This window comes from Camarhynchus parvulus, chromosome 18, assembly GCF_901933205.1.
Source record: "Camarhynchus parvulus chromosome 18, STF_HiC, whole genome shotgun sequence".
NCBI lineage: Eukaryota > Metazoa > Chordata > Aves > Passeriformes > Thraupidae > Camarhynchus > Camarhynchus parvulus.
In genome coordinates, this window is record NC_044588.1 from 9,645,525 (window position 1) to 9,673,103 (window position 27,579).

Below are 27,579 nucleotides of genomic sequence, written 5' to 3' on the forward strand. Positions count from 1 at the left end.
CAAGGTCATTAATAGACCATGGAAGGTGGTCTTGGTGGTGTTTGTAATGTTTCTGCTTGAACTCAGTGTGTGTTCACAGTAGCCTTGAGGATGATCCTGCACATGAAATATGAAGCTAAAAACTCAGGTAGCACTGCGGGCATAACCTAATGGGGTGTGTGTAAATCAAGTAAATCACTCCTTACACGAGTGTGTTACCAAAAGCAGGAGCAGGAATTCCTCATTATCTCTCTGCTAACGTCATTCTGTCCGTCTGCAGGTCACAACTTTCCTCTTTCCTCTGTGTTTTTAGTTGCACTTACCAAGTGCCCAAACTTAACAGAGGAGAATTGCTTCCAGTGTTTGTATTGTCTGAGTTTTTACCACATCGTCAGCTTTGAAATGGGTGCTACCTTGAAATTCTTTCTCTTACAAAAGATGCTCCATCTCTGCAAATCTAATCATCCTTATCTCCTTATGGTGGAATGTTTTAAGTGCCCAGTACTCATTCCTGTTTTGTGATGCAGAAAAAATTGCTCTTAGTTAAAAATAACCTGTTGGCATACTGTGTGCTGTTCACATCTTCCTGCCTATGAAATTATTCGGTTTCTCTTTGCTGGTGTAAACCATAATGAAGTAGATGTTTATCTTTAATCTTTTAAAAATAAATTATAATGGAGATTGCAACATCTTCTGATAAGGAAGGAGGAGAGCCTAGTGATAGCAAACTAAATGCTATTTAATGTTTTCTAGTATGATCATAATAAAATATATGTCTGATCGAGGTGTGGAGCTAAATTTGGTGTGTCACAGTAATAGAACTGCTGCTGTTGAGGAGCAGTATCTCTGTATAAATAGTTCTGTTTCAGGTGAAAGATTTATTATCTGGAACTTAGTGGAGCTTGGTGAATGTGTAATTTTTACTATTTCTATTTTTCTAATCAATCTCATAGAACTCAACTCCTTCACTTGAGAAAAGAATGGTCCGAGTAAGTCTCATTACACCAACAGTGCATTGGAGATGTCGGTCTTTATACTCTGCTACCACATTTACATGTAGTAATTGACTAAAGCAATGGTTGGCTTAGTGGATGGATGTTTATATAATGATTTGCCTAAAAAAGACCCTTAACTTTAATTTTTTCTTACAAATTCTCTCCCTTTAATTTTTTCTAATTTGTGAGAATGAAATGTACTTCACAAATCTCTGGGTGAAATACTGCAGTGATGACAAAACTCACTGCTTTTGAAGCCAACAACCCAGACTGATAGATATAATCTTTTTTTTTTATCTGGGTGATATTGCCAACACTGATAGTCCACCTTCACTGAAATTGTGCTTCCCTCCTGCCCCATCCCCAATCCCTCAGTCAGCATCCAGACAAGCAAGAGCTGTTCTTTCTGGAATTCTGGTTGCATCTCCTGATCAGATAACATACTTTGAGACATATTGGATATATTTCTGAGAATATTTGCTCCCCTGGGCATTTCATGCACTAAATGAAGGCATAAAATAGTTATTAGTAAGATCGTAATTGACCATAAATTGATTTCCAAAGTGGTATTTACTGCAACTAGTTTTCCTGTCCTGGAAGATCATTTATGGCTATTTCCTTTCTCCATTTCTCCCCACCCTGTCTCTCCTCCCCCATGGAGCTGCTATTCATTTGCTAAGTTGAAAAATGGATGATGGCCCATTCTGATGCTGGGTCTGATATTCTAATTTATGCTTTTAGTATGGAAAGTGAAGAGAGGAGCAGAGAAGTTTATTTCCATTAAGCTCAAGTTTTAAGGATTACCCTTTCAGCAGTGCAGAGCTAATCTTTTAAACTCTGGTAGGTTTGTGGAAGGAAAGGTGGATGGATTATGCTGTTTCCTTAATTTTGGATGGCAGGATAAGTCTTGAACTGAATCCAGTTTCCAGCCTAAAGAGTAATTGTTTCTTATCTTACTCAAACTATGCTGCCATCTTAATTTTCAAAACAGCCTTGCAGCTGAAGATGCAGTGGAACAAAAACTTCAAAGTTTCAAAAAGTATTTTCTTTAAGTTAAATGACATGATTATGGTGAACAGTGTATTTTGATTTTTGCAGTGAAATACTAGAAGTGTATAAATCGCACAAACCAAGTAGATTTTCTTCATTTGTGTTTAAACTTTCAGAAATTTGCAGTGCACAACTTTTAGTACAGTTTATTAGTCTATAGTGTGTTTTGTCTTCCTTGACTCGGATCAAATTTGGTGTTAACCTCCTGCCGAGAATTCCAGGACCCCTGACATTTTATTGTGACTCTTGATTAGCTCACCAGGGTTCCTGCTACGAATTCTTCTTTCATTCATTTGATAAATTGAATTCCCTATTCACAGTGCCTTTAAATAGAATGGTATTTGGAAAACTTGAAGACAACAGCTTGAATGTTCAATGAGCTCACTCAGCAAATTTAAAAATGCAGCAGAAGGAAATTATGGGTTTGTGTATTCTGAAATCTTCTAAAAGAATAAACATCTTACTAAAACTTAGATCTCCATCATCATATTTGCTTTAAGTGTATTTCCCGTTTGGTTTCTAAGACAAGGAGGTTTTCTGACATCTCTTTTCCCTTTTTCATCTTGATTTGCCTTGCTGTGTCAGCAGCTGTGCATTCAGTTTACCTGTGCATGTGGGAGCAGGTATGGTGAGGTGACACAGCACAGAGGGACAGAGGGACTTCAGCTTCCCGAGGCAGTGTGGAGAGAGAGCACCTCATCCTTCCCACCCTGGGCTCTGCAGCATGAGGAGCAGTGTCCTTATTTTTTCCTGATTGTGGATCTGGGGACATCCCTTCCCTGTGGGGCTGCTGGCCTGTGATTCCCCCACCCAGGTGTCTCTGTGGGCTGCAGCAGTGTCCTGCATCTCTCCTCTTGTGCCTCCAAGGTGACACCTGGGGATCTCAGTGCTGGGGTAACAGAGACCCACCCCTGTTTTCCTAGAGGTTGGCTTCTACAGCTTCTGCCACACATCTAGGAAATGATTTTAATGTCACAGGACAGCCCAGGCTGGAGGGGACCTCAGGTCATCTCAGACAGGCAGATGAGTGTTCAGGTCGGGTGACATGTGTGTGTCAGGTCACTGCTGCTCTCACTGTCCTGCTGCTGTGCTGTTTGATTCTTGGACATGCCTGGTACAGTGTCCCTGCCTGTGGCTAGGAATGAGGGCAGTGTGTGTGCATTTTTCCACTCTGCCTGAGGGGAGGTGTTGCTCACCTTCCTGGGCCTGTGTAATCACACTGGAACCACTCATGAACATGGACACCCAGTGGACCTGTGGCTGCTGTAAGCTGGGGGTCGTTTGCTGAAGGTATTAGCACCACCTGATTCCCAGAATAATCACAAGGGCAGCACCATAAACCCTGTCTTCAGGAGAAATTCTGTTTCCTTTTTTTGATGCTGTAAGTTGTGTTGTCCAGCCCTGCCTATGTGAGAGCACCAACCTGGTCTTCAGCTCTGGCAATAAATGAGTTCACTGTGCTTTCACCTGCTGCTGACAAAGTGATTGGGCTCAGAAATAATTGAGCACTGGCACCTAACTGTGATGGAAGGGAAAAGGAGGGTTAGATGTGTTGGAAATCCCTACAGGCAAAATGGTGCATCATTGTAGTAACATAAACTTGATTTTCAGTTTTTTTCAGCAGAGTAGCATTAAGGCTTAGCTTTGCCTGCTGGAGGGCTCTGAGGGTTTGCTGCACAGTGCTCCCAGCTGTGGCCTGTCCCTCCTGACCCCGTTGTCCCTTCAGGATGACAGGTGGCTGACTGGCTCCACCAGCCTCCGTCCCTGGGAGTGGCAAAACATCCTGTGGAGCTGCTGCTCCTGTTCCAATTTCCTGGCCTCCTACGTTGCAGTGTCCCTGTGCAGCTGCCCCAGGAAGCAGTGCTCCTCTAAAGTGTTCTTGGAGTTCAGCTAAATAGAGCCAGCAGCTTGTCTGTGCCTTGCTTCTGCTCCTGGGTCAGCTAAAGCATGACACTTGGTCACTGAGGGGGACTGGCACAGGGCTCTCATCTTCTGAAGTATTTCCAGAAGCCAAAATAGCCAGCAGTATCTGGAGAGACAAACATGCTGTGCTCTTGCTGAGCTGCTGGATTCCAAAGCTGTTTTCCTTTGTGCATTATGTCCCAGGAAGATTGGGGACGAGCTGTGGAGCAGATGCCAGATCAACTGCTGGTAAATATCATCAGGCCTGGGAGGGAATGTAAATCTGGTTATCTGCACCCTTCACAGTGTGTAGCTTAATTTTTTCATCTCTCTGTGTTTGCTGGGGGAGGAGAGTTGTTTTCCATAGCAGGTTTCTTGCTGTTTGTAGCCTGCTTTCAGTGATGAATTTAAGGGGAGCTTTTTTTTTTTTTTTTTTTTTTTGGGTGTGAGGCTTTTTTTCTTTTGGTCCTTGCATAGTCTGAGTGGTGCCCATGGGTTGGGGTGTTGTCAGCAGATTGAGAGAGTAAATTCTGATATGGTTCATGCCTGAAATGCATAAATGGCTGAGGTTTGGTGTACAGTTCTAGCCCATGGCCACATTAACCTGCTAACTCCTTGATCTGCCCCATGTTGGAGCTTGTATGTACACTAATATCCCTGCACTGTGGAGAGCAGCACCTCCACAGGAGAGGGGATGAACCTGTGAGGTGGCATCCCTGTGGGATTATCTACATGAATCTCTTCATTTGGATTGGAACTTCCATGATTGATCCGGTGATTGTCCCCACTTGCTGTGCTTTGATTGGTGTCATGTGTCTTGGAGTGCAGTTATCAGATGCCTTTTAAATAAAATGTCACTAGATGATGAGTTCCAAGGGTGCAGTTAATGCTCTCATGCTGCATGGGAGCAGGCTGGAGCTGGCTCTGCCTGGAACAGGGATGGTGTGAGTAGGAAATCCTCTGCAGTGACAGTTTTGCTCAGTAATGAAGGGTTAACACACACCTGCAATGTTCCTGGTTTTACTCCAGTGCTCTCCTCAGCACCCATCCCTCTCAGCTAACACACCAGGAGAAACTGGAGTGTTTAACAAAACCAAAAGGAAGTCTTTAGATGAAGAAAAGAACAACTTCAAGCCCTGCAAACATTTACTGGGACTTGACAGTGCTCAAATATGGGCTCTTCAAACTTCCGGTTTGCCAGTCATCGTTCATCTGCATCTTTAGTTTATAAAACCTTTTCTTCTCTGGAATTTCCCCCTCTTCCAGTCATTGGTAATAACCAAGAGAAGCTAAAACAAGGCCAGGTCCCTGTGCTTTTGAAAAATATCCGTAATTGAATGATGGTAACTACCTGTTCTGCTTTATTTTTGTTCTACTCTAATCTGCTTGAGTGGTTATTTACCTTATGTGTACACAAAGGAGGGTCACAGTAAGTTAACACTGGGTGAGCTGGAAACTTCCAGTGGGAGCCCAGGTCCTGCAGCACACACCAGCTGCAATTCTCTTTTTCTCTCCTTGGGATCCTGCCAGAATTTTATTGCTCTCCAACCAATATTCCAAAGTGACATCTTAGAAACGCCGTGTGCTGCTGCTGAAAGCACAGCCTTGAGACAGAGCATGGAACACAGAAATGCTTTCTGATTCTGGAATTTCTATTTTACACTTTGTAGGAGCAGGATTATTAATTTAATCTCTTGGACAACCTAAAATCTACCTCTAGTTTCACCAATTTTAATTGAATGTGTTGCTTTTCACACCATGTTCTCAGCTAATGCTGTGATGTTCTGGGTTGGTTTTGAATGGCAGCTACATTCTGCTCCTGCAGAGATTCCAGATTTGGTGGGATTTCTGAGTGGCTGCAGAAATCTGGCTGCTGCTCCTGTTCAGATCAATTTTCTGTTACACATTTCAAGATAAGTTCACCAGAAACTGGAGGTATCAAAGTCCCAGCCCACATCTGTTAGAATGGATGGTATCTTGATGTTTCAGAAGAAGGAAACTCCTGTCAAGGCAAATAATTTATTAATGAGAGTTAATTGCAAGACAGGGACTTAATTGGACAGTGAGAAACCCCAAAACATGGGATCAAGAAATCATAAACTGAGGTCAAACAAAAACTCTCATTGCACTTCATTTATGACTCCCCACAGGAACAAATTTTGCACCCAGACTTTCAAATTACAGGGTGTAATTTAAACTGTGTGCTCACAACTGTACCTGTAACTCCTCCATAGATTTGTCTTGTGCACAGGGTGTGACTGGGGGCTTGCCCCCACTAATTCCCTGGAAAGGAGATTGTAGGATTTCACTTTGTAAATGGGTAGAGGCCTCCAGTTCTCTAATTGTTTTTGTGTTTAGGAGTTGGTGTGGCCTTATATCAATTTTGCTTCATAAAAAATAAATCATCTTTTCTTTTTATGTTTTTCCTCTTCTCCAAATGTATATTTATAAAGATTTGGTATACATTTTAATGTTGGGTTTTTTTAAAACGCTTCAGCGTGGAGGATTTTTCGTTACCTAATCCAAATCTTCTTTGTTGCAATTTAAATTCACTGCTACTTACCACAGCTAAAGGAGAAAGATTTTACTCCTTGCTTCTCTGCCTCTGTCTTTAACACCTTTTTGAATAGCAGTGTTGCCATTTCTTTAGATTAAGTGAAGTTTTTTCCAAGGGCCTGTGCTTTTTTTATCTCCTTGGTGCTGTTTTCTGGGTTTTCTCCAGCTGACCTGTGTCTCTCTTGCTGTAGAAGTCCCAAGCTGGACACAGCACATCAGCTAAAGAATTTCTGACCATCTGTGATGTTGTTGCTTTGCCTTTGGAGTGAAATCCACTGCAGCACCTGCTTTTTTGTCTCCCCAAAACTGGTGCTCTGCCATTTGTTCCCTATGCTGTATTTATATAGGATTTTTCCTGCCAAACATGGTACCCTGTGCTTTTTCTCACTGATTCTCTGCCTTTTTGAGTTCATCAGGGTGTTCTGAATATTATCTCTCCTTAATTGTTTTCCAGCCCCATGACTTGATATATTCTAGAAACTAAGTGGACACATTTGTCCAGCAGCAAAGTGGTTAATAAAAATTTTACTGCTGGATGTGTGGCACACTGCAACAGAAATTCATCAGGTCCCTGCCTTGTGGGAGGGGTTTTGTGGGGTTTTATTGTGATTTTGTTATGTACCTTAAAATTATTAAATAATAAAGCAATCATATTCTCACTAACAAAAATATCCATGTGGATTGAAAAGTCAGTTATGTAGTTTAGTTGCTTCTCTTTCATCTTTTCCAAAAATACCTGGGACTATGCGGTAGGAAAAAAAAAATCAGGCTTTTTTTTGTTCCATAAATCCTTGTTAGCTCTTGCTGATGTTTTTCTCTCTTCCCTTGTAAGTTTTATGTACAGTCTTTGCCATCTGCTGCTTTTCCACAGTGCCATCCATCCACCTGCTCGTGCTTTAAGGTACGCTGCAATGACTTAGACATGGTAGAATGACAGCAGGCCCTGCCAGGGGGAGAATATCCCATTTCTCTCAGGAATTTTTAAGCTGTTCTTGCTTTTGCTGGCCTGGTTTCCTCTTTGGATTGGCAGCAAAATGTTTAGCTCTATCTCCTTTTCTTCCCTGCCATTTCATGGGAGTTTTTCTGAGAAGCCAGATCATCTCAAATTTTGGGAAAAGGGACTTTTAAACACATCTTGAGTGTTTTGCCTGTATGGCTGTTTGCTCCTCTTGTTGGGTTCTCTTGATAGGGGAAACTTTTTTGTAACAGTTTTGTGTTAGGAAAGAGAAACATATGGGACTTTTTTGGTCTTCAGTTTGTTGTTTATTATTATTAAAAGTTGTGGTACATTGTCTGTACTAGATTTAGTGCACAGGAAAAGCACTGTAAGAAGAAGACAAAGACAACACTTCAAAGCTTCCATCTTACTTCCTATTTATGTCTATACTAAAAATCCTAAAACTTAAATTTCTCACCTGTGATGGTGTTCACAGGGGTCTTAGGATGAGGGAAGAGATGAGAATGTTGACTCCATGTTTCAGAAGGTTTGATTTATTATTTTATTATATATATTATATTAAAACTATACTAAAAGAATAGAAGAAAGGATTTCATCAGAAGGCTAGCTAAGAGAAGAAGAGGAATGAATAACAAAGGCTTGTGACTGACTGAGACAGTCTGGACAGCTGGACTGTGATTGGCCATTAATTAGAAACAACCACCTGAGACCAATCACAGATGCACCTGTTGCATTCCACAGCAGCAGATAACCATTGTTTACATTTTGTTCCTGTGGCCTCTCAGCTTCTCAGGAGAAAAAATCCTAAAGAAAGGATTTTTCAGAAAATATCATGGCTACACTCACCTAATAACAAACTACACTATTCTCTATTATCTGTTTTACACTCTAGTAAACTCTAGTCTATCTCAAAGTCTTAGCAGCCCTCTCTATAAGCAAAAATTAAAACCAGCACTTCATAATATTCCCTGTCCCCCAAGTTCCCACATGCAGCTGGAGCTATATTCATCAACCCTTTGGGAAGGAAGCCAGAATGGACCATTGCAGGGATGGAGGTGGAGTGTGGGAACCCAGGGCATCCCTCTGGCTGTCCAGGATGGCCAAGACCCCTACACCCCTACCAGGGGGCTCAGAGACCCTGGCACAGAGCCCAAAATGCCTGTGGGTTTGATTATGACCCGTGGAGCAAATTACCAACCATAGATGAAGATCTGCAAACCATGACAGTTAAGTAGAATGATAGTGAATTTATCACAAGGTGAAAAAGTAGATTTTGGGGTTTTTAGAATGGGGGTTCAGAGGGCAAGACGGAGAGATCTGGGCATGTCCAGCCTTTCTCCTTCTTCTTCTTGGCCTCCATTTCTGCTGTGATGTTGGCACTTACAGATTGGTTTAGAGTAGAAGCTCACTGTCTAACATAGGTGATAGGTATGTTAGAATTAGTTGTAAACATTGCACACGTAGTTTTTAGTATAAAGACAAAACACTGCCCTGGGGGCAGGCAGAGTGCCTGGAACTGTCCTGCTGGACGGACCTCGGCAGGGCAGGAGAAAATTTTTTATAGATAAGAAACAATGAACAACCTTGAGACTGAGAAATGAAGAGCTCTGACTCCTTCTTCAAGTGCTGGGCTGGGAAAAGAGACTTTCTAACTTTTCTCAGGGTCACTCTGAGCTGCTAAAGATCCTGACAGTGGAGCAGGAGCAGCCTGGCTGTGGGTGCTTTGCTGCCCCTGGCACCAGCTTGGCCAGAGCCCCATGAAATCCCTGGGAGAAATCCCTGGGAGAAATCGGTGTCGTCACTGCGGCTCCGCACCAGCGCGGCCGTTGTTGGCCATCTGTTCCCCGCTGACCTCTTTAGGGAGGGCTGAACAGAGAGAAAAGTACTGTCACTTCAGCCCTCACAGGGTCATCTGTCACTGCTCCCCTTTCCCCAGCAAGAATCAAAACTAATATTTCCTCTTGCATGTTAATGAAGCACTTAAAGGTTGGTTTGTTGTTGATTTTTGTTCATATTTTCCTGGCTTTTCTCAGTTTGTCCCCGTGTGTTTGCGCTGGTTTTTTTTATATTTCCTTCTTATTTATTTGACCTAGTTTTGCATGCTGCTTTCTTTTTTGAGGTGATTGGAGAGCTTGTAATTAGGGACCAGCTTGACTCTTTTTGATTAATGACTGAGCCTGGATATCAAGGGAACAAAGCTGGCACTTTAACAGTCACACCAGCTCCTTCCCTTCACCCATATTTACTCTGCAAAGGTCACAGAGCTGGACCGTGCAAAGATGAAGCAGGAAACAAAATTAGCAATAGGCAAATACAGAGTTTTAGTTTATCTGTTCCAGCACTTGTGAAAACAAGGATTGCAGATGCTCTGGTGAGCTCCTGCTTTGTGTAGGATTCCTGCTGTACATGTGGGTATCTGCACTGTTGTTTAAATTCCTGGCGACTTTCAAGAAACAGCACCTGCCTCCTCAAATGGGACAGTATTTCAGGTGTCCCGAAGGAATCAAAGCCTGCTTTTCCAGAGTTTGATACTCTTATTTTGATGTTAATTTTTAATCCCATTTCATCACCACCCTTCAAGCTCTTTTCCACCCTCAAAATTTCAGTCACTTCTTTCTTACAATGAGATCTTGAAGAGTCACTAAAGTAGTCATTTTCTTCCTTTCTGTTTGAAATTGTGTGATACCAGATTTGGAGAACTTGTCTTTGAGAGCTCATGTCTGTGCTGTCCAAACCCTCTGTTATCTGTTATCACCTGTAACAATGCATGGATCTATTCATTCCTTCCATAAAGCCCCCACAGCCTGCATTTGGATGATTATTTGCCAGTTCCTTACAATTCTAGTTACAAGGTATTATTTTTTTTTCAATTTTTTTCCCTCCCATCATTACTGTTAGGAAAAATGCCTGTGCAGGAATGCACGATGGCCTCTTGTATGGTGAGGGAAGTCAAAACCAGAGCAGTGCAAGTTGTAGGATTTCTGTTAGTAAGAGCAACTTCCACAACTGTCAGGGGAATTTATTCCAGCATAAAGTAGGATTGAAGATGCGAGAGAGGTATGTTGGAATTAAAGTATGGTGGCTAAACCAAAGGCATCTGTAGGTAGGGATTAGGAATGCTGTGCTGAAAAGGCAGTTTTCCTATGTTATTAAATAAACCTTCAGCATCTTGCTTATACAACAAAATTAATGAGGTTGTTGAGGTTAGGAGCAGTGTGAGATGGAATGACAAGAGAGACAAGTCTGTGTTTAGCTCTCAGTTACTGCAGGAACTTCTGAACTCTAAACCACTGCATGGGCAATAATACAAATAGACTCTACCTGAAGGTTGTTGAAGAACACTGTTCCCAAAAGGAATATTGCAAAATGCATCCAGAATGTCCCCTCAGTGCTGATCCACAGTACCAGCTGTGCCTTAAGCTGTGGAAGCAAGAAAACTCAAGTTCTTCAATAGCTTAAAAAATAAATCAGCCTGGATTTGTTAATTTTTTAAAAGGATTAATCAACCTTTCAGCAGCAAGCAGTGACAGGCCAGAGCCACAGTGCTGGAGTTGTTGTGGCCATGACCTGCAGCTCCTCTTGCTTTCCTGTTCTCAGAGAGCTCTCAAGCACATGCACTTTACAGATAACCTTGGCTTAGGCTTGGATTTCATAAGCAATTTGCAATCTGTGAAAACACCACTTCATTCTGTAGTAAAACTCCTTGCTCATAAAAATCCCTCCCCATTCAGATCCATATGTAAGAACAAGGCAAACTCCTACAGGGATATTCTGAGACACTCCTGCTTTAGAACATGAGCTTTGTATTCATAAATGTTTTAGCCTGTTTCCTGCAATAAAGATTAAATTGTCGCTCAGGAAGTAAAGCTGCAACATGTGCCTTTGACAACGTAATCAAACTTTATATAGCCATGGTTTTATTGTTTTCCTTTTGTTTTGCTCTTAGATGACTAATTTCTGCCTAAAAGTGACAGCAAGAGTTGCCGTCTGAGAGGCCGCTCGGAGCTTTATTTCTATTTTAGGCATATTTAAAGCACATGTATTCAGAAGTGTCATTATGTAAATCAGTTTTGAAAATTGAGCTCCATTAAAAATTGCAGTATCATTTTCTGAGCTAATCCGAGGCTATTTTAATCTCAGAAATGAAAAAATAACCCCACAACCAAACCTTAGGTTTTTGTGAGGAGTGGCTCTTCTACCTCTGATGTTGTAATTGCTGTGCTAATATGGTAATAAAATACATTGTATTCTTAGTGGAGCAAAGTGTTTGTGCTTCTTGGATTTGGAAAATCCACTGACCTGAAATTTGGAATATTTGGAAATTCCACTGCATTGCCTGGAAACAAAAACTGATAGTGGAGTCCAGTGTGAGGAATGATTTTGGCAATGGTGAAAGTTGATCCTCAGGGTTTGACTCTTTAAAGGCTTGGCTGGGCCAAGAAAGGTTGGACCAGATGATCCTTAAGATCCCTTTCAACTTGGTATTTTAGGAAAAGAATTTGAGATTAAAAAATAGGCCTAACATGGAAGTTGGGTAATAGGTACTTTTATAGCTTAAAGAAAACTCTGCATGTTAGGCAGAGCGGTGGTGGTAGTGGTTTGTTTTTGTGTGTGGCTTTTTGTTTTTGTTTTTAAATACTGCCCTGAGTATTGAAGGGGATTTAAATGTAACTGTGGTGTTCTGGAATTGCTGTAACGGCATGGGGTTTCTTAAGTACTAACAAGAGGAAACCAAAAAGTTTCTCATTTTACATGGACTTGTTTCATTCACCTGCTTTCAAAAACCAGAAAAAGCTGAACTTCCTCTGGCAATAGTGTGAGAGCTTGGGGGAGTTCACTGGAACAGGGCCTTTGTAGAGTCTGCTGTGACTTGGGTAGGGAGCACTGCAAATGAAGGGACTGGATGTTGTTTCTTTGTAGTTTCTGAGGTCCTGGGGACTTCTGTTCTCCACTGAGCTAACAGGGATAAAGGCAAATCTATTACAGTTTCAACTCAGTTTCTTTTGGCAACCGAAGTCATCACTTTTTGCGAAGTCCCAGAAGAAGCCATTTAAAAGTACAGTATCATGCACCTTTGTCTTAAGTGTGATTTAATAATTTTAGTGTAATGCAAATCCTCACCTGCAGTTCATCAGGGCAGATGTTTCCCAAACCTCAGTTTACAGTACAGGGTTTAAAAGGTGGCCCTTTGGAACTGGCAGAAGCTGAGTAGGTGATGAATTTTTGGCTGTGACAGAAGGTGAATCAGTGCTTAAAAAACAGATACTTAATGCCATTTCAGCTGCCTGGACCTCCAGTGGTGCACCAAGAGCTCCCAGATGTGCCCAACCCCTGGCTGCTATTCCAGAGCCTGGGTCTCGCCATATCTCTCACTTCTGTAAATAGTCTGAGTGCTGTAAACTGCCTTAAAAAGGCACTAACACCTAAGTTTAGAGCTGTGAATTGCGTTCTGTGGTGTTTATAGTTTGGGGTGACACAAGGAAAGGGAATCTGCTTTTAATTTAGTCTGGAGCTCCATACAGGATCTGTGTAAGCATTAAAGCATCTGCACGGCCAGGATCGGTATTTTCAGGCAAGTGAAAAAGCCAAATCCCAGAATGCCCTTCAGCACCAAAATATCAGAAGTTACAATGTTCCCTTTTTTATAACAAAGGGAAACTATGTAGGAAAATGCAAACTTGTTAAGAGGCAAAATGTTTCATGGGGAATGTTTGAAGACACAATGTGCAAAATCTGAGTGGTTCTTTTCTCCTTTAGGTAAAGAGCAGTTTGACAGATTGTGACCAAAAATAAAGAGTTTTGTAACTATAAACCTCTTTTTTTTAAACAACAACAAAGATCCAAACAAAGAAAAGGGAAAGGGGCTGCAGGCTTTGGCAAGTTAAATGTAAAGCAATAGTAAATTAGGCTAAAAGTGGTCTTGAGGAGTAATTGGAAGGCTTTGAATCTAATAATAGTGAGGGTAATGGCTTCAGCCCATCAGAAACAGCCTTCTCAGAAGATCTGTAAGGCTGATAAATGATCAGGACCTGAAGAGCTGTCAAGGAAGATAAAGCAGTTATAGAGAAGTAAATGAATTATTTGCATTGGTATTTATTGGAAAGGATGTTGGGAGGGTCATTGCTATAACCATTTATTTCAGTGATGGACATAGGAAGCAGAGAGAAGAAGGTTTCAGATAGGTTTTCTTCTTGATTTGGAAGGATTCAGGTTAATTTTTAATCAAGATGATACCGGAACAGTCTTGTTTTGCATTAATGCAAATTCTTCAGCTAGAATTTATAGGATGAGCACAAAATATGATTATTGGAATTCATCTGGGCCTTAGTTTACAACTCTTGAGAACAAAATTGATGCGTATGGAAAATTAATGCAGCATATGTTTGATCAAAAAGAGAAAAATATTGCAAAGTAATGTACTTGCTCATGATCTTTAAGGTATATTGTGAATCACAGCTGCTGAAAGCCAGCAGAACTTGCATTAATTACTTGGGTTTGTTCCTTTTTTTTCCCAGTTTCAAACTTTCTTTCCCTAGAATATGCTAATATTAAACAGTGCTTATGAGTGATTGTGGAAAGAGGTTCCAAATAAAATCTGTCCTTTCTGAATTCTCACTGCCTGCTATTTTATTTGTTGTGAGTTTCAATTTTGGAGCAGCTCTTTTTTAGTGCTTTTATTGTAGCATTAGAAGCAGCCTTTTTTAGGCATGAGATGTAGAAAGTTAGCAATGCAAATATGGATTATTCACCTTCCTAGAGAAACTTCATCTTACTGAAAAGCTCTTCCTAACCTTTGTTTTTATCAGGGAGAAAGAACAAGAAACACAAGAAGAGGAACATTTGATGGAAGAAAAGAAAAAGAAAAAGCAGGAAGAAAAGAAAAAGAAGGAAGGTGCTCAGAAAAAGGTTTGTTCATGTTCCTGTTGTAATTGATCCCTTCACTTGTAAATGTGACTGTGGGTTCTGATGCTGCAGCTTCACTTGTGGGAGTGAGCCTGGCACTGCATCATTGCCACTGGCTTGGGGACAGGCTGTGGTGACAGAATCCTGCCCAGGCAGCTGTGCCAGGGCTGTGGCACTGACAGAATCCTGCCCAAAGCAGCTGTGCCAGGGCTGTGGCACTGCCCATGCTCACCATGCCCTCCTGGCAAGGGGCTGCTCCCACACCTGCCTCCCATGGCCACTCCTCTGCCCCAAGTGCCTGGATCAGCCCCAGCAGGTGCTGGTGGCACTCTGGCATCCCAGGCTCATTTTCACTGCTGGCCATTCTCCTCCCTCATTTTCTGCATTGCACAGTTTTAATTTGAAATAAGAAGTAAATGTTGTCTTTTCTGGTATAAAAATCAGGCATCATGAAAAATTCCAGACAGATTATAAAATAAACAGATCTTCTGTGAAAGCTGGTAGTGAGGGTGGATTCAGAGGGATGCTGGGCAAAGTCACAGAAGTTAATTCTGCTGGGTGCTCAAGGTTCACACACAGAATAGGGGTCCAGAAAGCCTCTGCTCCCCAGGAGAGGGAAGGCTGGGTGGGTGGAGGGGGCTGCTGCCCTCTCTTGTCATTCTTTACACTTTTATGGCATCTGCTTCTGGCTCCAGGCAGACATTTCTATCACATGAAGTTAAACTAAAATTCTCTAGTCCTTAAATGAAACAAATGCCTGATTTATGTAAGCAGTTTCTGCAAAAAGTTAGGCCTGCAGCCCTATAATTGTTAGGTATCATTTGCAGTATTGACAAGTAGTTGATTTGTTTTGTTCTTCTCTTCTTTCAGGCTGCTGAACAAAAAACCAAAGGTAAATTCATGTTTATTCTCTGTGAAATGTTTGATATTTTTATAAGCTTGTTTAAAAAATGTGCTTGTACTTTTTATTCATTGTGTCTCTTTAATGAGGGGAGTATATCTTACTAGCATTGTTATGTTCCTAAAGTTTTGTTGGGATTCTCAGCATAAGCTTTGGCTTATCTTGCTGGGTGTATTCTATGGCAGCCTTTTGACAAGAATATATGGATTAATTTTCTGTGAACCATAACACAGCATGTGTCATCTCTTTTGTCAAGACAGATGCAGTTTTCCATTTAGTTGTTAGTAGTTATTTATCTGTTTCAAAGACAAGTAATTGTCCCTTTCCCCTTGCACAATTCAACTCAATTTAATGTGTAAACTCAATTCATGGAGCTTAGAAGAAACTATTTCCCCTGCTGCCACCACTGCCTGTTTTTCTTTCTGTGCGGCTTTTCTGCCTGGGAAGTGAGTGGAGCTGCTTTGCAGCAGGGTCAGGAAGCAGCAGAGGTAAGAAATGCCTTCCCCTTTGGGGGCACTGGGCTGCCAGGTTCCCTGGGAGAAAAGTTAATGAAGCTGTGGCTTTCAGAAAGGTGAGGAAGAGAGGCAAGGTAATGTCTTTCTTCTGCATCTGATGGCTTACAGAGCTTTTTGTGTGTCAGTTCTGAGCCAGCTCAAGTGCATTGTCATTTCTTGGTGGGTAATTAGGTGACAGACAGGCAAGTGGAGCTTCCCAGAGTCCCAAAGAATGAGAATTAGAGAAGAGCCAAGCTTAACATAAGGGCTGGACTAAACAACTTATGTTTCAAACACTTATGGTTTATTTCTGTTTCAAACACTTAGGATTTATACAGCAGAAATTGAATATTACTTCGGTAATATGAATTCAGAAAAATAAAGTAATAACTGCATGATGGAGATTCTGTAACAGTAATTTATCAAAACTTTGTCCTTTTCTTTCTAAGTTTTTCCTATGTAGAAAGGGAGAGGTCAGAAAGTTTTATTTTGAATTCTGTAGCATCTGCACTCTGAGATTTCATGTAGTGTATAACACTGGATTTTACTTTCAAGAGAAGGGGGCAGAGGTATGTGAGTCCCACCAAAACTTAGGTACATGAAAAACCTTGGAATTAAGATTCATAAGAGCAATTTCTATCTAAAAGGCATATTTTCACAGTATTGCTTGTTTTGTTCTCTGTATCAGCTCATTTCTGTGTGAAAAGGTTTCACTGTTCTATAATGGATTATAATGACTTTTTAATATCACAATTCAGCAGCAGATGTTTTTGCTGTCAGGGTAACTAAATTCATTTTCACGTGGTAATGCAGTGGCTCTTCATTTCTGTTACGAGTGAGACACAGAGCCTTCTGCTTTCCCTCTGTGGGATGTTACTATTTCTGTCTGTGTTGTGACAGCTTTGCTTTTAATTGCTTGAAACTGCCACGTTTAAGTTTCTAGTTAATAACCTCAGTTTTTCAGGTATGCTTGTGAGTTTGTTTCTTGCAAATTTAGGGACTGCATTTCTCCATCTGATGGATTTTTTTGTTCATTATCCGTGTATTTAAGCATCTTCTATTCCCATAAAATATGGATCAGCAAGAAGACAGCAGTGGATAAGGAGAGTTATGTTAGAGATTAAGCAGCTTTGGCGTTTATTGTTTCATCTGTCAAATGCAGTGATGCAGCTTTTTGTGGTTCAGTATCATTGGAAGGGAGTACCTGTCCTACAGAGAGCCCAAACCCCCTGTTCATGCTCAGGGCAGGGGCCAGGGGTTATTTACAGTCCTGTAAGTGACCCTTCTTTAAATTTCCTTTGTCTGGCAAATACTCCTTCCTTTTCAGGTTGCTCTGTGGAAATATTTTATTTCCTCTTTATAGTGAAGTTCCTTACATTTATCTTTAGGAGGGATGTGCAAGAGCTTATGAGAGGTGGCAGGAATTTCTTAAAATAGATAAAATATTAATGCAAAATTAATGAGAGGAAAAATCTGACTGAACTTTTTTCCTACAATATTCAGAGTTGACTGTAAACCTTATTGCAATGCTGCACCAAGTGCTTTAGTTGGATACATTTTCAAGGATAAGTGACCCATACTACTAGAACTAAAAGGCAACACAGGGATTATCATTGAATTTAGTTAATTTATTTCCTGTCTGGGACACAGCAATTAAATTAGTTGTGATGACAGGATGGCGCTGTAAAACTGAGTGAGTGGACTGCAGCAGGTAATGCATGCCAGTGGGCAAGATGTATTAAATCAGAGATTAAAGCTGGACATTTTGCAAAATGTAGATTTTGGTAGGTGACATCTTTATAAATATTATTTAATGGAACTCTTTGTAGTTACTTAAAAAAAAATTGCTTAATTTTGTGTGTGTGTCACTGAGTTCTGCAACTGGGTTGCCATGGCAGTGAGAGGTGCTTGCACTACTTGGTGGAGAAAAAGAAATCATACAAGTGCAGGTGGGATCTGGCAGGGTTTTTCATTTTGTTTTTCAGCTGGCTGGGGCAGGGTGTTTGTGCAGTCCCTGTTTGCTCTCGGCAGTGTTTGTGAGGGGAAGGCACTTTGCTGAAGTGGGTAGGAGGGGCCAGGTGGTGAGACTCGAGAGGGAGGGAGGGGTTGGCATCTTCTGTGCTACAAACCTGTGACCAAGGTCTAACTCTTTTTAATTAATAGTTAGTTTTTCATGGATTTGCCTGTCACAGCGGTGTGGAGTTGCTGTGCTGGCCAGTAATGAACTCGTGTGGTTTGTTCATGTAGCTCTGAGCTGGTCTGGGCTGCTGCAGGTTCAGTCTCTGCTGAGGCCTCAGGAAAGAGAAGGGAAGAAAGAGGAAGGAGGTTTCCTGTGGGGGTGTGTTTGTGGTGTGTTGTCAGTTCAGTCTTGCTCTGAGGCCTCAGCCCCAGCTGAATGTTTCCATTTGTGATGTGGAGCACAAACCCTTCCAAAATAAACACGTATTTCCACCCTTAGGGGAAAGGTATGTGCTGCTGCTGGAGCCCAGGCTAGGAGTGCTCCCTCACACAGCTCTTGCATCCACTGAAACAAATTCTTTTCTCTTTTTAACAATGATCCAACCCTTTAAATCTTCTCTACATAACAACTCCTTCAGTTTCTATTTTTTTCCCTGTAACGTTGTTTGCCTGAGTATTTTTGTGAGGCTGGATCTTTTATAAATACCCTGTTGGCAACAATTCTAGGGAATGTGAAAACAAGAGAGATTGGAGAGCTGATAAAGAACTGAAATGTTTCTCAATTACTTGAAAACAAATGAAAGTAGTCTTCCTGTTCAGCTGGAGAGAAGCACTGCAGAATTAGATGAGGTGGGAAATGAGCAGGTTTTTATTGCAAATTCAAGTTGTTGTTCTTTTATGGTAATTTTTTTCAGAACAGGACTATTGAGCACAGGCTATTAGTGTTTATTTTACATGTATAAACTCTTGCCGGTTTATGTGCACTTGATCAAGAAACTTTGTGTATAAAGGCTTCTCTAATGAAAACATTCAGCTGTAGTTGTGAGCGCTGTTCTGTTTGGTGAAGGGTCACTAGTATGGGAATGGCTGTTATTTAATAACCACAAGGGCTTTCAGGGAGCTGTGCTTGTCATAAATACTATCAGGGTGTGTTTTGCTGCCTGCTTCTCTTCTAGCCATCCTCCTGCAGATTTAGTCAGCACAGGTGATCAGTTCCTTACCTGCTCCACTCCCACCTCAGCTGAACGCATTTGTTTAAAGCTGATATAAAATCGCTTAAGTGGTTTGTTACTCAAACATCCACCCTGGTAATTGAAAGGCAAAGTATCCATCCAACCCTCCAGCATTATATGCAGTAAAGGTAAGTGCTAAATCTGCAAACAGAGAAGTAAAAACAGTTAAGCCTGTATAATGCAGTTAGTCCAACATAAAAAGTATTTTGCTAAATACTTTCATTAGAAATGTTAGCTGGAAAATATTTTTTTCCCTTGACTGTAAAGCAGAGCTGGTCAATCTGTGCCTTTGGACCTCCATGGTCCCTGTAGGTCTGTCTGGCATGTTCATGGCATGGGACCAGGCAGGGAGAGGAGGGCTTTCCAAGGGGAAAATGGGAATTTCAGCTCATGCTGGGGAATGATGAAGCAGGACTGCAGGATCTGGAGTGGCTGCAGTGGCCCTGGGACTCAGCAGCCTGTCTAGCACTGCCTGTCCTCTGTCCCAGAGGTGCAGTGGCTCCTGAGCTGAGCACCATTCCCTTCCATCTGTGCTCTGGTGAGGAGCTGTCCCCTCCCCCAGGCTGTCTGGGCTGTGTGCCTTGGGACTCCTCAGTGTGTGATGATTTTAATATGCAGCCTGCAGAGTCAGGGAGGTTGTCTGCAGGCTGGGAGATTACTCTGCCAACGTTTATGCTTTCATACATTTTATTTTGGAGGACTGAACAGAAAACATGTAGCAGTGTGTGGTTGCTGGGTAAACCATTGTGGTGTCACAAATGTTGGCATACTTCCTTCAGGTTATCTGGCAGAACTGTATCTTTTACCTGGAGGAACATGGTCTGCTCTATTAGAAAAGGGAGTTAAAAGGAAAAAAAGAATGGATGAAAATATCTGAGACTCCATCCCCTGCTCTGGCATTTCTGTTGGGATGACAGGAGTTGCAGCATGCCTGTTTCCAAAGCTGGGTTATTTTCATTTCCAAACCAGCCATGTAGATTATTGCATATTTTTAAATTGATTCTTTACTTACCCTGCCCAAATGGGCTGTTAGAATTTTCTCTGCCTGTGCTCATGTGTGTGTGACTCACCTTCCTGTAACCTCCATTCTGCTCGTACAGAAATGAAGTTTGTATATATTGATAATGTGCTCCTTCTGGCTATGGTAGATGTTACTGATGTTTAGTGGTAGTTCCATAGGAAAAAAAGGAAAATGAAACTTTTTAGAGAATCTCATCAGGATTTTAAGTAGAATTCTGACAGAGTGTAACACAATCAGTCTTTTTTAAAAAGAAAAGTCTTGAGTTTTTCTAGTTCGTGTCATATTATTGTAGGAACCAGCAGAGGCATTTTCCATAAGATTAGAAAATGTGTTCCAGCCTACAAATCAGGTATGATTTACAACAGATTTACAACCTCTGACTCATTTGAGTATTTATAGCTTGTGCTTGAATATCTGCCTCTGTCATCTTGTTAGTTAAGTGCTGTGTTTGTACTGAACTGCTGCACATTGTAGTGACAAAATGTGCCATAAATCATCATTGCAGAAGGAGGGGGAGCCCTGCAGTAAGTTCTTCAATTAGATCTTAATATGCAGTCACTTGATAACTTAATGATAACCTGTGGCCATACGTTAAGGCTTTGTAACACAGAAATGTTTTCTTTTTGATAAACGTTATCATGGGGGTGTTCTGCTACTATAAGTATCTTTAAACAAACATGAATTTGTTCATAAAACCCACTGAGATATCACTTCTCTGATAGAGGAGTAATTACCATTTTACAGCCTGCACAGAATAGAGGATGGAGGTAATTTGTGAGTCCAGTACTGGGTGAAGAGGAGTAGAAAATGCAAAAAGATTGAAGCAGACAGGAGGAGCAATTTGCCTAGTCAAGGAGACAAAGCAAAAAGGATGAGCTGAGAGAACTGGAGTTAAAATAATAAAAACTTTGGTTTCCTACCTGCTTTTCTTTCAAGTGGAGTGACTGTGAGGTATTTAATAAGCTTTTTGCTCTCACAAGTGCAAGAAATATTATGAGTAGCTTCAGCATTGCCATTGTGAAGTGAAGGAGAAAAGGTAAACAGTAAATGTATGAATAATCTTTGGTAAACTTTCTTTGGGTTTGTAGCTCTTTCTGTGTGTGTCTTGCTGGTTTGCAAGTCAAAGGTGCCCAAAGAGAGATTTTCATTGATAATTTTTTAAGGAGAGAGGGTTTGTCAGGGCTGGACAGCCTGAGCTCTGCAAGCAAACACTGACACTTCTGGAGGTTTAAATCTTCTGTAGCTCCTGGGGAGCTTTAGATTCCCCAGCTTTCAAAGAAATGCTCTTTTCAGACAACAACACATCAAAGCAATTAGTACAGGCTTGTGGGAAAAAAAAAATTTTCTCTTAAAGTAAAACAAACGCAAAACTCTGGGGTTATTTGAAAATAAAAGAAGTAACCATGAAATATATTCTTCCTAATGTACTCCAAGCTTGAGCTGGATTTATAGGACAGCTGCCTCCTCAGAGGTGCTTTGATGTCCTTGCTGGAGTTGCTGCTGCTTTGCTCCTGTGAAGCACCTCCAGTCCTGGTGATGCCTGGAGAGGCTGCCTGGAACAGAGGCTGGACAGAGTTAATGGAATAAAATAAAATAGGGATTTATTTGTCATGATATTTTCTGAAAAATCCTTTCACTAGGATTTCTTCTCCTAGGAAGCTGAGAAGCCTCAGAAAAGAATGAAAACAATAATTATCTGATTGCTTGGGAATATGGTCTGGAGATAGTTTATCAACAGGTGCATCTTTGATTGGTTCCATGTGAATTGTTTTTAATTTAAGACCAATCCCCATCAGCTGTGTCGGACTCTGAGGAGTCACAGGCTTTCATCATCATTCTCGTTTAGCCTTCTGATGTATCCTTTCTCTTTCTTTAGTGTAGTTTTAGTATAGTATTTATTTTAATATCATAGAATATAATATCACAGAATATCCTATCATAGAATATCATATAATATCATATATCTTAGAATAGAATATCATAGAATAATAAATCAGCCTTCTGAGAACATGGGAGTCAAATTCTCATCTCTCACCTCATCCTGAGAACCTCACAACACCACATTTATTTGAAGGCCTTCAGAGGATACACCTGGGGCAGTACAAGAGCCCAGCCATGGCTACATCCAAGATAGACCCCAGGTCACGAGTTTTCACACTTTTATAAGTTTTGGTCCATTTTGGTATTGGGGTTAATTGTCCAATTACAGCTCCAGGTTATGCAGTCCCACCCTCCCAGATTGCTCTCCTCATTTTGCTGTTGTTTGTACTTTCTGGGCCTGAAACAGCCCAAAAGCTCGGGCTGAAAAAGGATTGTTTTGTCTGACTGAACTGTGCAGAGAACTTGCTAACACTTTATATGAAGTTCAGAGTCACACACCAAGGCAGTACAGAATCTGAAAAATGTGAAAGGTAAAACTTAAGGCATCACTGGTCAGTGCTTGCCTTGTGAGCTTTGCAGATTCCTCTTCTGGGAATGGAAAAGCAGGTAAGGGCTCAAGCAGATACTCCTAATGCTCCTCAGGTAGTTTTTATTCTCTGTAGAGGTGGTCTGTTGTAGTTTGCTGTTCTGCAGATTTTGACATGTGCTCATAATATAAATACAGAGAGAATATTGCTTTTTCTGTTTCATCAGATAGGAATGATATGGGTTTATTAGGTTGAAGATGGCAAGAGCCCGACCTGTAAGTAGTTAGTTCTAGAATTAGATAAAAATGGGAGTTTTCCAACACTGGACACAGTTGGTTAAAAGCACTTTTCAAATGCCCTAGGTTGTAAGGGTTGATACCCTGCTTGAAGGCAGCAGGACACCCTGTACATCATCAGATTTCCCTTTACATGGTCCTTTGGCAGATGCATTTCTAGCCTAGCACATTTTCTCTCCAAGAATACCCTTTGAAGAGAGAGCAAGCACAGACTGGGTTACACAGCTAGGCTTTTCTAGTCTAGACTAATTGTCAGTGGGAAGTGCTCTCAGATAAATCCCAGTTTGCTTTCCCAGCAACAAAACTGCCAATACAGTTGTGGACAACTGGGTATTTTAATAGATAAATTTTAACCCAGCTGCACAGTGCTAATGGTGTTGGTTATGATCAAACTGCACGCTGGGTTATGGGCATTTATCTGCCCACAGTGGGTGCTTTGCTCCCTGCTGCTGTTCCCCAGTGCAGTGTGTGGAGCATGTGGGCTGTGAAATAGTCAAACTGCTGCTCTTTTGGCATTGCAGCAGCTCAGGCACTGGCAAATGCTCTATTCTTCTGTCAGTCTGCTTGTAAAATAACTGTTTTCCAATTATAAATAGAATGTTGTCTGATGTTTGCCCTCCATCAGAGCCTATATGCCCCAGTATTTCCTTTGTAAGATGCCAATTTTATATCTACTGATAGCAACAAACACCCATCCCACATCTCCTCCCCACCCTGCAGAGATTTGTTTCCTTGGAAGGGATTTTGTAGCAAAAATATAAGCACACTGTTCATCAGTGTGCTTCTTTCTCCCTTTACTTTCTGAACTAAAGTCTGCTGTTCACTTTTATTGTTCTTTTAGAGAAACACGTCCATGAAGGGAGTTCCTTCTCTGTCTGGAGGCCTGGCTCACACAGGTTTGCATGGAGAAGGCAGCTAACAGTTTCTCATGAAAAAATGACCTATCAGCTTTGATTTATCTGCAGCGTGCTGACCACTTTCCATTATTAGATTATCATCTTGCTACCTGGAGGAGGCTTGTAAGGCATATAAATATAATGTTGATAAGATCTGCAAACTGTGAGCTGGAGGAGAGGTTCATCAAGAAATGCATTAGCTCTCTTTGGTAATGATTGTTTTGAGATACGTGCTGGGTTTCTAAGGAAAGGGGAAGGATGAAATCCACTTTGAACTGTAACACTAGTAGGTGCTCCTGGAATAGTTACTGTACAAATGCTGCAGAGGGTTATCTTGGGAAAAGGAAGGGAATGAAAACGTGTTTTTGATTCTTTTACGCTGTGTGTGAAGTGTCTGGCCTGAGGGACCTTTGTGTTCTCTTGTTGACTGTCTGGTGTTGACATTCCTCTATTCTGAGAACCCTTGGCTTCCCTGTGTTTTGCTAGATTATTTTAATGTTTTTCCTGAGTTGTTAAAGGTGGTAGCCCATACTTTACAAATCCTACAGGACTATTTAAATGTCTCTTTAACCAGCTCACACTCTGGTTGAGCTGGTAAATGCTCTGAAGCTTCTGCTCAGGTGTACATGGTGCACCTGATCCTTCAGGTTATTCCTGAACTGGTTCAGGCGGTGCAGAGTGCATTAGCATGCAGAGAGGAGGTGATTTTCCCTGCAGGCATCCTGCCCCTGTGGGGTGGCAGCAGTGGCTCATGCTCAGCTTCTTGTGGGACCTGTGTTTAACAGCAGCACTGAATCCTGCCCTGGGCGTGGCAGCTACTGTTATTGTCACCTGCCCCATGGGAACAGCTGAACTTGGTGTGACTCAGGCTCCTGGTGACCTTGCCATGTTAACAGAAGTTGTTCTCTGTTTTAGCATAGTCTCCTGAAGACCTGTCCTGTTACCAGGATGCTCTTAACATTTCAGGCAGAATTTCTGATTTGGCTGCTGTTACTGTCTTTTTTTTTTCATAAACCAGTTTTTTCACCTTTAGGAGGCCAGACATCTCTCACGAACTTCTGTTTTGAAACACATGAGTTACTAATCGAGAGAATTGATAATTCTTCAACTCTGTTAAAAATTTAAATGCCACCTTGAGGTCTTACTATCACAACACTAAATATATCCCTTTAGATGAGGAAAAAGGGGATGGTCTTAACCCTCTCCCCTCTCTCAGACAGGCCCAACAGATGTTCTTGAAAGATGCTAATTATTGTTGGAAAGGCATCTTCATGTTCAGTCTGTCTTTCCTATAACTTAAGCCCCTTCTTTGTTGGCTACTTGGCCCAGGAGAGCTGATTTTCCCCTCAACTGCAGAGGCCTTTTTGTGTCTCCTGTTTTTTACTTAGCAGCCCATCCAGTTTTCTCTGGTGCTACCATTTTCAGGCTGTTTTTCAAACTATAATAATTAATGTTTTTCTCCTTTGGAAGTCCTTCCAGTTAGTGGAGAATTATTTTTTTAAAATGCAGTATCTGTATATCATCATGGTTTAACCGCAGGAGGCAGGAGCTGGGGCTCACTACCCCCTGGCAGGATGTGGAGAGAATTGGAGGAGTAAAAGTGAGAAAACTCGTGGGCTGAGATGAAAACAGTTTAATAAGTAGAGCAAAAGTCACACAGGCAAAGCAAAGAGTTGATTCCCCACTGCCATGGCAGGCAGGTGCTCAGCCATCCCTGAGGGAGCAGTGCCTGGGGAAGACAAACACCACCACCGCAAACATCCTCATCTTCCTCCTTCTCCCCCAGCTTTGTGTGGTGATCATGGCACCATCTGCTGTGGAGTATTCCCTTGTCCCAGCTGGGGTCAGCTGTCCTGGCTGTGTCCCCTCCCAGCTCCTGGTGTCCCTGGCAGGGGTGAGGAGCAGAACAGGCCATGGCTCTCTGTGAGCACCACTCAGCAGTAACAAAAACACCCTGGGTTATCAGCACAGATCCAAACCACAGCTCCACACCAGCTCCTGTAAGAAAATGAGCTCTGTCCCAGCCAAAACCAGCACAATATCATTGGAGAGTTATTAAGTAGCCCCTGAGTTAATCTGGGGGCAGTAACCTGCTGCTATTCACAAGTAAAACTTAAGGCTGATTTATTTTATGTGCTTTTCAGGCTCACCACATTGCATAGCTCTGTAATCCAGGCTGTTCAGAGCAGTGCTAATCCTTCTCTTTCACTTTTCTGTCCCTAAACTCATGAAAAACTCCCAAGTTTCAGATATCTTATCCCATAAAGACCTCAATTTGATAATGTGCAGTTTCTTTTTCACTCCCCATTTCTTCTGTTTAATCACCACCCATTTTCCCCCCGCAGGTAGTTCCCTGAAGTATACATTTAAATATATTCCTTGCTTTAATTTCCCACTGCAGTTGTTAAGGCTTGATTGACAAACCATGAGCACCCTTCCTGCAGGTGCTGGGGGTGTCAGGCTGTCCTGTCCTGCACTGGCAGTTCTGTCCTGCTGTACATGTGAGCACCTAGCATTTCCTTTCAAAACAGGAGAAAGGCTTCAGAGTGAAAACAGGAAGAAAATGTGTTCAGTGCCACCTTTCTGACATAGGCTCCATCATAATTCATGTCTTGCTGCAGCTTCTATATCTTCCTGCCAGTTTCCAAGAGTAATAATTTAATTTTTTTTCTTTGTTGTGTAGTTATCTCTAATCTTGTCCAGTGATCACTCTAGAAAATCAGATGAGAGGTTGTCTTCAGCCTCCTCAATTGTTCAGCTATTCCTTCCCAGAAAAGATCTGTAGAAGACTTTGTGATTTGGTGCCTTATTATAGCTACTAAGACTTAAAAAAAATATATATAATTCTAACTTAAAATCTGTGGATAATAACTTAGATGCGTAGTAACACTGAACACTTAAATCCATAATCCCATTTTACTGATACCTGGAATGGAGATGAGATGTTGAAGCTCATCTTGTTCCACCCCACAGGGTTGTCACAGCCTTAACTCACATTTGCTGGAGATTCAGGGAATGTTTTAATCCTTATTTAGCATATTTATTCGTTTAGTGGCAGTGCTGCCTTTCCTCTGGGCGTTGAGCAGAGCTGGTGATGGGGCTGACGTCATTGTCACCCTGTGGCCAGTGGCAGATGTGACAGCTCCGTGTGCTCCCTCTGCTGTCACCAGCTGCATTCTCAGCACAGGCACAGCTTCTTCCTGAAACCCCAATAATGGATAAAACTGAATCACGTGGTTCATAATTCTGAGTGATTATTGTGAAATAGCCCCTGGTTTAACCCAAAGTGTCTTGGTGTGTCCTGAGTTCAAGTCAGGGTGGTGGGACAGCACAAACACCATCAGCTGGCAATTTTCACTTTTTATTTACATGAGAAATTGGGAGCATTATAGATTTGCCTCCCAGCTGTCTGTCCTCCAAAGTGCAAGAATCTACTTTAAAAAACAAACTTAATAATGCATTGTTGGATAGATCTGCAAAGCCATTAAAGGGCTGTTGTTTTTGTACCCTGCCTAGGCAGACATGGTGTTTTCCTCTTTGTTTGCAATTGGCTTTACTGCAAGACATTTTCATTTTTTCTGCAAAAAGCAGAAATGAAACCCTTTGAAAACTGGACACACTCATTGAAAGTGTGGAGTTTACCCAAAGTGTGAGTGGGGAGGAAGAATCTTAGGATGTCACTTATTAAACCAAGCTGTATTTCTTAAAGTGCTGGTGTTACTTCTTTTAGCTAAGTCTAAGCTCATTTCTATGAAATAACTGTGTGTAATACATGTGGAGTAATTAGGTATTCCTTCCTAGTGAGGAGAAGACATGTGTCTAAAATAAACTGAGCAGAATTTTTGAATTAAAATGAAGTAATAATATTAAGTTATTATTAGTAATCTTTATTAAAACATCTTTAATTTCTTTTAACATTCATGTAATAGAATCTGATTTACTGGGAGTGGCATTTAATTAATTTAATTCAATTTAGAGAGTTAACTCTATTACATATTAGTACAGAAAATTACCCCTGAACAGTCATTT

General features: G+C 41.4%; 1 protein-coding gene across 9 annotated transcripts in view; it reads left to right on the forward strand.

Annotated features, from left to right (window-relative positions):
- The window catches only part of TNRC6C (trinucleotide repeat containing adaptor 6C), a 105,102-nt gene that overhangs the window by 6,181 nt on the left and 71,342 nt on the right, over nt 1-27,579 (forward strand). For all 9 annotated transcript variants that reach the window (XM_030962217.1, XM_030962222.1, XM_030962223.1 and 6 more), the window contains exons 2-3: nt 14,247-14,346; nt 15,214-15,235. In XM_030962217.1, coding sequence (XP_030818077.1) covers nt 14,284-14,346; nt 15,214-15,235 — 85 coding nt within the window. In that variant the 5' untranslated portion in view covers nt 14,247-14,283. The remainder of the gene's footprint in view (nt 1-14,246; nt 14,347-15,213; nt 15,236-27,579) is intronic.